Genomic DNA, 11,937 nt, shown 5'->3' with positions numbered 1-11,937 from the left:
CCTATTTTCACCAGCTAGTTTGTAATTTTTTCAGATCTCAACTAATGGAACGCTTTTCTCAGGGTAACTTACCTTTACCTTAAGCCAGAATGTTTGAGACTAGCAATCTGAAATCAGGTTCTTCTATCTATTTTATTATTAATTTTGAATAATAATTACTAATTTATTAAATTTGTCATTAATTTAGCTTGAATTTAAATTTGATTTTATTTAAATTTTTGAGTCTCTGATTATTTAAAAATTCAAAGAGGGAAAGGTTTTTGTCTGTTTGTTGCTATCATATCATTTTTGCTTAGCAAACTGCTTGTCCCATACTAGCACCTTAAAAATTCAGCCAAATAAATGATTGAATATTATTGCTACTTTCGTAAAAACGGGCACATGAAGGGGATTGATTTAAATCCCTTATCTTCCTCCAAACACAAATATATTATAAAACAAAATATGTGAAAATAAGTTATACAAGGATATAAGAAAAGATACAAATAAATCTGAAAATAGGACTTTGTCAGTGTGGCCTCAATTATTTCAATAGATAAAGCAAATAATAAAATTGTTTATATATCAATTTTTAAAATATTTATATAGAAGGCAAATAAAGGTGGGAGGGGGGTTCACGATGGGGAACACATATACGCCCGTGGCAGATTCATGTTGATGTGTGGCAGAACCAATACAATATTGTAAAGTAACTAGCCTCCAATTAAAATAAATAAATTTAAATTTAAAAATTTAATACAAAAAAACTGGGAAAATACTTATACATAAAACATAACAGATCATATAAAATGGACTCTTACAAATAGCAAAAAAAAATACTATTAGACAAGTTTAAAGTGAGAAGTGCAAATGGTTGCAGAAAATTAAAATTGTTTGTGCTTTATAGCAATAAAGAGTAAACTGAATACACAAAACTATGATATCAGACTAGAATTCATATATCAGACATATGACAAATGTTTCTCTCATATATTCAGCATTTAGAAAGAACAGCAGAAAAAAGAAACCATTCATGAAATGAACTAATTCATGAGCTCAGAGATACTCTGGCATAAAGCTTTATAAATAACACTCTATCACTTGGAAAGCAAATCCTGCATTGAAATATAATACTTTTGAGATAGAGTTTCATGGTTCTCAATCCACATGCTCTGGTTCATCTTTGTATGGCCCTTAAATGAAGCTGTGATTACCTACTTTCCTTATAGTAGGCTGTGGTTGTCCCGGACTGGACATCAAGCTTGACCTTTTCTAATCGGTTATTTGACACTTGTTAAAAGTATGGAATCTGAATTTACCTATCTTTCCTGGTTATTAGAGTATTTGTTATATTTAGATATATTTCCTATCTCCAAATTCTACCTATCTAGAAATTATCTATGGATTCCCAGGTGGCTCAGTAGTAAAGAATCCACCTGCCAATGTAGGAGATGAGGAATCGATCTCTGGGGTGGGAAGATCCCTTGCAGTAGTAAATGGCAACCCATTCCAGTATTTTTGCCTGGGAAATCTCATGGACAGAGGAGCCTGGTGGGCTACAACCCATGGGCTTGCAAAGAGTCAGAACGACTGAGCGCACATGCGGAAATTACTATCTATATTGCATTCCTCAACTTAGCTTGTATCTTTATGTAATAATTGAAGCCTATCTTACTCTGATAAAAGGCCTAGACATCCTGGAGCTTCCAAAATTCTGAAAGAAAAGTTCAAGCCCTACTGTGCACAGAAAATAGGCGAACAATGCTTCTCTGAATCTGCTTGGTCTTGATGCTGTATATCAGGGGATTCATGAATGGAGGAAAGAGAAAGTAGACATAGCTCATGGTAACATGGATCACACGTGGTGCATGTGTCCCAAACCTGTGGATGAAAGTCAGACCAATCACAGTGATATGAAAGACTAGGACACAGATGATATGGGACACACAGGTGTTAAGAGCCTTAGCTTGCTTCTCCCCAGAGGCAATGCCCATCACTGTCTTAAGGATTAGGATATAAGAGACAAAGATCATTAGAGCATCTAGGAAGAAAGTCAAAGCAACCAGAATAATTGGGTACACACGATTAAATGTAATATCAGCACAGGCAAGTTTCATGACATCTTGGTGGAGGCAAAAGGCATGGGAAAGAACATGGGAATGGCAATATGGGAACCAACAGAGTGGCAGAATTGGAGGCAAAAGGGATAAAAAGCCTCTCATTAGTACTCCAAGACCTATCTTCATCACTTGATTATTGGTAAGGGTAGAGTTGTACCTCAGAGGGGTACAGATGGCAATGAAACGGTCATAGGCCATGGCAAGCAAGATACCAGATTCTACAATGGAAAGGGAATGAATAAAGTAGGCCTGCAGAAAGCAGGCTCCAGGGCTTATTTCTCTGTGATTGCCCCATAAGAGACCCATTACAGTTGGCATTGTGGTTAATGTCACCGTCAGATCTGTGGCTGCCAGCATGGCAAGGAAATAGTACATGGGTTCATGGAGACTCCAGTCATCCTTGATGAGGTAGAGGAGAGTGCCATTGCCAAGAAGCACAGAGATATAGACTGCGAAGAAGGGGATGGAGATCCAGTGATGAGCTGCCTCCGGACCTGGGAAGCCAGTCAGCAAGAAGGGGGCCTCACTAGTGCTGGGCCACATAGCATGTCCACAGGTAGAGAGCAGCCTTCTGGAAACCTTTTATGCAGAAACCCAAAGTTTTCAATTTGCAATATCTCCTTGCGGGAATATATCACAACGGTTTCAATTATACCCTTGGTAGTTAAAAGAATGAATTTGTATATGTGTGGTTTTGAAACTATTTTCTTTTAGAAGAATAATACAGATGCATAGACTGTACTAAGGAAGAGGAATAATGGTATTTTCCTAAGTTATGTATAATATTAGATTAATAGCTAAAATGTTCATAATTAAAAAAAAAAAACACGAGGCCCCGCTCTAATGTATATGCTGGAAAATGTTTGAAGGAATAAAAGTAACGAAAAAGAAGATAGAGTATTTCCCTGGTGGTCCAGTGGTTAAGAATCCATGTTATGAGGGTGCAATTCAATCCCTGATTGAAGAACTAAAATCCCACATGCCATGCAGCATGGGCTCCCCCTCCGCCCCCACAAAACAAACAAAAAAGAAATATAGATATACAAAAATGGGCAATAATATTGCTTCATTTGATTTTCTTTTTGCTTAATTGTAATTTTTTAAATACATTTAAGCTTGACTTTATGTTTCACAATCATGATAGAGAGTTCTTGTTAGAAAATGTTTGTTTCATTTCAAAATTGAATGTTATTGGTTTATGGAATTCTAAACAAAAGCCATAAATGGCCTATGCAGTAAATGGAGAAGAGCAGACATGTCACCTTTAGACTAAAGAAATTCTGTTTTTCTAAAGCATGTCCATGTATATTCCATTAGAAACTTCAAATTCACCTTGATATACATGTCTTAATAAAAAAAAAATCTGCGCTATAGGTGTTGACCATCCAGGGTAGTAGATGCCCCACTTTGCAGACCTCTGGAAAATCTATCTTCTCTTGACTTCATCTAACATCAGCTTGGAGAGGAGTCATTTCATATTTCTGGTCCTGGCACTCACCAATAACACAGTCTTATTTCTGGAATAGTTACTTGTTTCTGTCTTATTTGAAGATTTGGCCCAGACACTTCCATCTCAAAAACCATTGAACAGTCCAGGTTAGAGAGTTTATGTATATAGAAATCACCTCCCCAGAGTTGTATTTTTCCAGCCACTTGGGAGAGTCTTTGATTTTCCTTCCCTTCCTTCTTATTCTGGGAGAAGATGAGCCACTCAAACAATGTTTACAAGTCTATAGTTCCCCAAGGATGTATCAGGAAAGTGGAAATTCAAATGACATACAGGTACGAGGATGCCACGGCTTTCCCATGTAGGACTGCCACACAGGTGTAAGGATGTGACCCCGGGATCCTCAGCATCAGGATTTAGGAAATCCATGCATGACTTCCCAGTAGTTACCCTCATGAGTTACACGTGACTTTGTCAGTCCAAGAATTTGTAAATCCTAATTGCATCTTTGTTTTTCCTGCTTCTTTGGGGAAATCAGTTCTGATTCACAGAAACCTCAACAGATCTGTGAATAGCCTAGTACATAAAGGACATCTTATATTGTATTTTAAAATTACTTTGCTATTACTCAGATTATTGCCCATGTGTGTCAAATTCAGGGTGATGGACTTGTTCTTTTCTTGAGCAGAACTTAAAAATCTAATGCAAGCTAGGAAGGAAATATACATTTTCATAACACAACCGTCACTGCATGGAAGTTAATGTGTTATAAGGGGAGCACAGAAGATGTATCTGGGATCTGGAAAACTTCCTCAAAGAAGTACTATTTAAGCTGAGAATTGAATAATGAGACAAGTAAGGGATATGATAGTTTGGGTTAGAATTGGCACTGGTTTCATGCAGAGAGAAAAACAAAACCAAATCAAACAAAAACATCTACACTGGTCATAAGACAAAAGAAAATATTATGACTAAACAAAAAAAATCATTTTATGCTACATTAGATGCACTAAAAATTTATAATATCATTAGAACAAAACCTGAAAGAAAGTTTGACATAAAATGAATCTGTGGTGGTATGTTCTGATCACATAAATCTGATCACCCAATGACAATTTGCATTAAATGAATGACAAGACTGTGTTTATGATCAGGTGATCATTGCTTATAGGTCACTTTGCTACAATATGACTACTACATTGGAAAAGAGGTGGTAAAAGAAAGAGAAATAGTAGGAAAGAGTAATCTATATGAGAAACTGTGTTGGTAGGGATGTGACTAGCTGTTATCAGTAGGGCTGGATAGAAGTTGATGAAAGAGAGAGTCGATGATTTAGGAAGAATAGAACTTGATAACTGATTGCATATGGTAGATTAAGGGAAAGATGACAACTGTATTTCTGACCTAGCTGACTGAAGGATAATTCCATGTGTAAACATAGATCACTGGAAGATAATTACTTCATTCATTAATAAACAATTATTTGTTGATTGACTCTTTTTCACTAAGCTTTGTTTTACACATTAGATGCTGAAAAGGTTAAAGAGAACTTGTTCTGTTTCAGTCATTCTATCTATAAGTGGTCAATTTAGGATATAGTTACTCTGGGTGGATGTAGTGATTAAAAGGCAATATAAGACTCATTTTGCCTATTTTTGTATTTGGACTAAACATGGAGAAGGAAATGGCAACCCACCCCAGTGTTCTTGCCTGGAGAATCCCAGCGACGGGGGAGCCTGGTGGGCTGCCATCTGTGGGGTCGCACAGAGTCAGACATGACTGAAGCGACTTAGCAGCAGCAGCAGCAGCAGATTCACACAAGAGTTTGATTTTTATTGTTTGCTCAATATCATGTTTAAGATGCATCCATGCTGGGAGTTAGTTCATATTTAAGTATAATATTCATTATAAAATATAATTTATTTCTCTATTCTTTAGTTAATAGGAATTCAAGAAGCTGGATATGATGTTGAAAAACAATTTCATTTAAAAAACCATAAAGGCAGGGCATCCCTGGTGGCTCAGTGGAAAAGAATCTGCCTGCCAATGCAGGAGACATGAGTTAGATCCCTGATCCAGGAAGATTTCACATGCCGCAGAGCAACCAAGCCTGTGCACCATAACTATTAAGCCTGTGCTCTAAGCTTGTGGCTCTGGGAGCCACAACTACAGAAACTCTCATTTCCTAGAGCCTGTGTTCTGCAACAGGCGAAGCCACTGCAAAGAGTAACCTCTGCTTGCCACAGCTACAGCAAAGCCAGTGCAGCAATGAAGACCCAACACAGTAAAAAATAAATAAATACATAAAACTTAAAAAAAAAAAATAAAGTTACCTGGAACAGAGCACTGAACTTCTTTTTAATTTATTTATTTTTAATTGAAGGATAATTGCTTTACAGAATTTTATTTTCTGTCAAACAACAACATGATTCAGCCATAGATATAAATATGTCCCCTCCCTCATGAACCTCCTTCCCATTTCCTTTCCCATCCCACCCTCTAGGTTGATATAGAGCCCCTGTTTGAGTTCCCTGAGTCATACAGCAAATTCCCATTGGCTATCTATTTTACATATGGTAATACAAGTTTCCATGTTACGCTCTCCATATATCTCACCCTCGCCTTCCTCCCTCTTCCAAGTGTCCATAAGTCTGTTCTCCATGTCTGTTTCTCCATTGCTACCCTGCAAATAAATTCATTGGTACCATCTTTCTAGATTCCATATATATGCATTAGTATACAATGTTTATCTTTCTCTTTCTGACTTGCTTCACTCTGTATAATAGGCTCCACCTCATTAGAACTGACACAAATGCATTCATTTTTATGGCTGAGTAATATTCCATCATATATATGTACCACAGGTTCTTTATCCATTCATCTGTTAATGTGCATCTAGGTTGCTTACATGTTTTATCTATTGTAAATAGTGCTGCAGTGAGCATTGGGATACATGTGTCTTTTTCAATTTTGACTTCCTCAGAATATATGCCTAGGAGTTGGATTGCGAGGTCATATGGTGGTTTTATTCCTAGTTTTTTAAGGAATCTTAATACTGTCTTCCATGGTGTCTGTATCAATTTACATTCCCACCAACAGTCCTAGAGGGTTCCCTTTTCTCCAAACCCTCTGCAACATGTATTGTTTGTAGACTTTGATGATGGCCATTCTCACTGGCAGAGCACTCAACTTCTTAACCAAAGCTTGGGAACAACTCCACCAATAAGTCTACCAGTTGCCTAAAGTCTTCTCCCTCCATAGGGAAAACAACCCTGCTTATCCAACAGTGAGAGGCCTTCTTGCACCTCTTCAGGAGCGCTTGAATATTGTCACTTCATGTCCAAACCCTCTATGTGCTCAAATGCTGCTGCTGCTGCTGCTGCTAAATCACTTCAGTCATGTCCAACTCTGTGCAACCCCACAGATGGCAGCCCACCAGGCTCCCCTGTCCCTGGGATTCTCCAGGCAAGAACACTGGAGTGGGTTGCCAATTCCTTCTCCAATGCATGAAAGTGAAAAGTGAAAGTGAAGTCACTCAGTCATGTCCAACTCTTTGCAAACCCATGGACTGCAGCCCACCAGGCTCCTCCGTCCATGGGATTTTCCAGGCACAAGTACTGGAGTGGGGTGCCATTGCCTTCTCCGATGTGCCCAAATGAGCATGCCAAAAATGCTGGTCCACTAAAATTTGAATCTCCCAATCCTCTCACACATATGTGGCAGGTAATTAAGTAAACTGTGAAATGAAGATCCATGTGAGGTAACTGGGGTCTTGCTCACTAAGTATGAAGGAACTAGCAAGATTTATAACTTAAAAGGCCTTGGCCAGATTAACTGGGGTTTCTGCCATCAAATTTAGCACTATAAAAGAGGCAACCCATCTCTAAAATTTAACTCTGAAAGTGGGATATATCAGTCATTGGTGACCACACAGAAACCATAGATTCCCCACAGCTTCTATTCTGCAAACGTGACTTGCAAATCTAGTCTTTCCTCAGCGAAAGAACCTCTGCACCAAAGTTAGCAAATCAAATGGGAAAAATTGGGGGTGTCATTTTCTGTTAAAGATATATATATACTATAGGCCTTGTGGACACACATTATGAGGGACAGAGGAAGACTTTGGGAAATAACCAGACTTTAAAATTTTGTTATATATTCAGCATTAATGGCTTAAACATTTTACTCTAGGGCACATTATCCTGTTATGAATCTTCTGACATAAAAATCCAGTTGCACAAGTAAATTAAGTTGAAAATAATTTAGCACACAGTCTTACAGAAAATTCCTCCTAACCCCAGTTTTTTAAGCATTTCAGATTAGATTCCATCTGTAGGCATGCTGTTCTGTCTTCCCAGTATAGAACATTGTACATAGAAGGGAAAGCACATATTTGTTGCAGAGAAATTATCAGTTCTAATTTTTCATCCTGGAGAGGTACCTACAAAGTGTAGATGCCTTCTGTTTTTAGTTCTGAAATGATTATATTTTTTTCTCTATGGACTTGACATTTCTCTCCTGTCATTACCCTACTGCTCTCCACCCAGGTGCTCTTTCCCAATAAAATCTCTTGCTTTGTCAGCACATGTGTCTCCTCGGACAATTCATTTCCGAGTGTTAGACAAGAGCCCAGTTTCGGGCCCTGGAAGCAGTCCCTCTTCCTGCAACAAATGGTGACTCTGGCGGGGACTCTTCTTTGCTGAGACTGACATCCTGACCACTTGGGGTACTCAGGGGCCAGCTTGCCTGCCAATAGACCAGACCCAGCAGCCGCAACTGGGACCCTTTTGTCCCTGGTCTCCTCCTGACATGGACAACTGGCCAGAGTGCCCCGACTGGTAAGGAACAAGAGACTTTATTGACCTCTCTCCCCTTCCCTCTCTCTTTCCTCTCCTTAACCCTTCTTATCCTTCCCTGCTTTTCTAGTCCCCTGGTCCTGGATGCAGGAATCTGGTCGAAGGGCCCTCAGCCTGAGCTGTGAACTGGAGACTGATCACCTCTCTTGGCAGAGAACTCTAATTCTGGCTGATTTCTGGTAGGGCCGAGTTCCAGTCCTCCGTTCTCTGGAGGCCCAGGGTAAAGTCCCATAATGCCTGGGTATCTGTAGGTGGCAAGAGATGTCTATCAGGCCACCCTTTTCCCCCCTCACCCTGCCTCCTCCCCCTTCTTCTTTCAACCTGGCTTCCTTTCCTCCCTTGAAATCTGATGTTAGTACTTGGATCTGAAGTTCTGTGTCTCTATAAGAGGTTTTCTGAGAGACTGTATTCTTGTATTTAAGGGCTTCCCTGGTGGTGCAGAGGTTAAAGCGTCTGCCTGCAATGTGGGAGACCTGGGTTTGATCCCTGGGTCTGGAAGATCCCCTGGAGAAGGAAATGGCAACCCACTCCAGTATTCTTGCCTGAAGAATCCCATGGATGGAGGAGCTGGTGGGCTACAGTCCACGGGTTGCAAAGAGTCAGACACGATGAAGTGACTTCACTTTCATTAAGACAAGGAACACTGCTGCAAAGTTGTTTCAGTGCTCAACTCTTTGAGACCTTATGGACTGTAGTCCACCACGCTCCTCTGTCCATGGGATTCTCTAGACAAGAATACCAGAGTGGGTTGCCATTTCCTCCTCCAGGGGATCTTCCAGACCCAGGGACAGACCTGTATCGCTTATATGTCTCCTGTACGGGCTGGCATGTTCTTTATTAGTGCCATCTGGGAAGCCCAGGATAAGGGATAAGTTTATGTATATCATTGAGCAAAAAAGTGACTTCTTCCAAGAGGTGTGCCTTGTTTTTTTCCTTCAAGGATTTAGATTGGGCACCAGAATATTCAAAGTGGGAAGTGGTTCAAATATATGTTTGTGTAGGACCTGAGCACCCTGGGGTGAATGCACTGGAATTGTACAGAAGCTCATTAAATTCCCTACTTGAAAATGACTTATGGTTTCACTTGGAAAATATAATATGCAAATCATGATCCCAGAGAGTCTCTTAACTCAGGCTAGAGGGTATTTAAAATGGACATCAAGACATGCTGATTTAAAAGTAAACTTAAAATACTAATGCAACTTTATTATGAGAAAAAGAAAAGACTTTAAAGTTAGAAATTATAGAGAATTAGAATCACAACTTTCTTTTATTTTTATACATGTGTACACTAGCATGTTCACCACCTCCTCCAACACACACATGCAAAAGCACACACTGATGTAAAGCTTCCTCGTACGTGGAGATGATTTGTGGGCTTGTTTTCAGAATCAAATTAAGATGGCTAATCTCCAGGTACATTTGAAATAGGAATTATGTATGAAAGCTTTCAGTTCCATATAGTCTTCTTCAGAAACCTGTGACCAGGCATCTGTAGGCTATGCCCCAGCCCTGTGGTAAATTACTTAAGCCCTAGCCAAAAAAAAAAAAAAAAAAAAATCTTTATTTTCCAATGTAGCATTGCTTTTTGACTAGAGGAATCCAGTTGTTCTTTATTCAATCTTTGTATTTGTGTCTGTACCTGATTTTCCATCTCTAAACCATTATTTCTTATCACAATTTATGTATTATTTTCTGTATTTTGTATTACAACTGACTTGTATTTTCTTTGTGAGCAAACTCTAGTAAAAAATTGTTCAGTAATCCTGATCTATCTTGTTCTCCCAAGATAGGAAAGCAAAGACCATTGTCTTCAATGAGCTTATGTTTTTAAGTGACAACAAGTTCAGGTGTTTTTCTGTTGTATTCTATAATCTTTTAGCACAGACTGACAAACTCCTACTTTTTCTATAGTTACTAATCAGTTCAGTTCAGTTACTCAGTCGTGTCCGACTCTTTGCCACCTGGTGGACTGCAGCATGTCAGGCCTCCCTGTCCATCACCAACTCCCGGAGTTTACACAACTCATGTCCCTTGAGTCCTTGATGCCATCCAACCATCTCATCCTCTGTCTTCCCCTTCTCCTGCCATCTTCAATCTTTCCCAGCACGAAGGTCTTTTCATATGAGTCAGTTCTTCGCATCAGGTGGCCAAAGTAATGGAGTTTCAGCTTTAGCATCATTCTTTCCAAAGAACACCCAGGACTGATCTCCTTTAGGTTGGATCTCTTTGCAGTCCAAGGGACTCTCAAGAGTCTTCTCCAACACCACAGTTCAAAAGCATCAATTCTTTGGCACTCAGCTTTCCTTATAGTCCAATTCTTACATCCGTACATGACTACTGGAAAAACCATAGCCTTGACTAGATGGACCATTGTTGACAAAGTAATATCTCTGCTTTTTAATATGCTGTCTAGGTTGGTCAAAACTTTCCTTCCAAGGAGTAAGCATCTTTTAATTTCATGGCAATAATCACCATCTGCAGTGATTTTGGAGCCCCCCAAAATAAAGTCTGTCACTGTTTCCACTGTTTCCCCATCTATTTGCCATGAAATGATGGGACTGGATGCCATGATCTTCATTTTCTGAATGTTGAGCTTTAAGACAACTTTTTCACTCGCTTTAACTTTCATCAAGAGGCTTTTTAGTTCTTCTTCACTTTCTGCCATAAGGGTGATGTCATCCGCATATCTGAAGTTATTGATATTTCTCCTGGCAATCTTGATTCCAGCTTGTGCTTCATCTAGCCCAGCATTTCTCATGATGTACTCTGCCTAAGTTAAATAAGCAGGGTCTCATTATACAGCCTGGACACACTCCTTTTCCTATTTGGAACCAGTCTGTTGTTCCATATCCAGTTCTAACTGTTGCTTCCTGACCCACATATAGATTTCTCAGGAGGCAGATCAGGTGGTCTGGTATTACCACCTCCTTCAGAATTTTCCACAGTTTGTAGTGATCCACACGATCAAAGGTTTTGGCATAGTCAATAAAGGAGAAATAGATGTTTTTCTGGAACTCTCTTGCTTTTTCAATGATCCAGCAAATGTTGGCAGTTTGATCTCTGGTTCCTCTGCCTTTTCTAAATCCAACTTGAATATCTGGAAGTTCGTTCGTAGTTCACGTACTGTTGAGGCCTGGCTTGGAGAATTTTGAGCATTACTTTACTAGCATGTGAGATGAGTACATTTGTGCGGTAATTTGAGCATTCTTTGACATTGCCTTTCTTTGGCATTGGAATGAAAATGTATTTTTTCCAGTCTATGGCCACTGCTGAGTTTTCCAAATTTGCTGGCATATCGAGTGCAGCACTTTCATAGCATCATCTTCCAGGATTTGAAATAGCTCAACTGGAATTCCATCACCTCCACTAGCTTTGTTTGTAGTGATGCTTTCTAAGGCCCACTTGACTTCACATTCCAGGATGTCTGGCTCTAGGTGAGTGAGCATACAATCGTGATTATATGGGTCATGAAGATCTTTTTTGTACAGTTCTTGTGTGTATCCTTTCCACTTCTTCTTAATATATTCTGCTT

The 11,937-nt window shown here is 39.4% G+C and overlaps 1 protein-coding gene across 1 annotated transcript; it reads right to left on the bottom strand.

The window, feature by feature from the left end:
• Positions 1-1,706: 1,706 nt before the first annotated feature.
• Positions 1,707-2,642, bottom strand: LOC128060560 (olfactory receptor 51B2-like). Its single transcript, XM_052652962.1, has one exon. It carries the CDS (start codon positions 2,640-2,642, stop codon positions 1,707-1,709), a length of 936 nt encoding a protein of 311 aa, XP_052508922.1.
• Between the last annotated feature and the right edge of the window lie 9,295 nt (positions 2,643-11,937).

Source organism: Budorcas taxicolor, chromosome 15 (assembly GCF_023091745.1).
Source record: "Budorcas taxicolor isolate Tak-1 chromosome 15, Takin1.1, whole genome shotgun sequence".
NCBI classification, from domain to species: domain Eukaryota; kingdom Metazoa; phylum Chordata; class Mammalia; order Artiodactyla; family Bovidae; genus Budorcas; species Budorcas taxicolor.
This window is presented reverse-complemented; position numbering and strand designations above follow the sequence as displayed.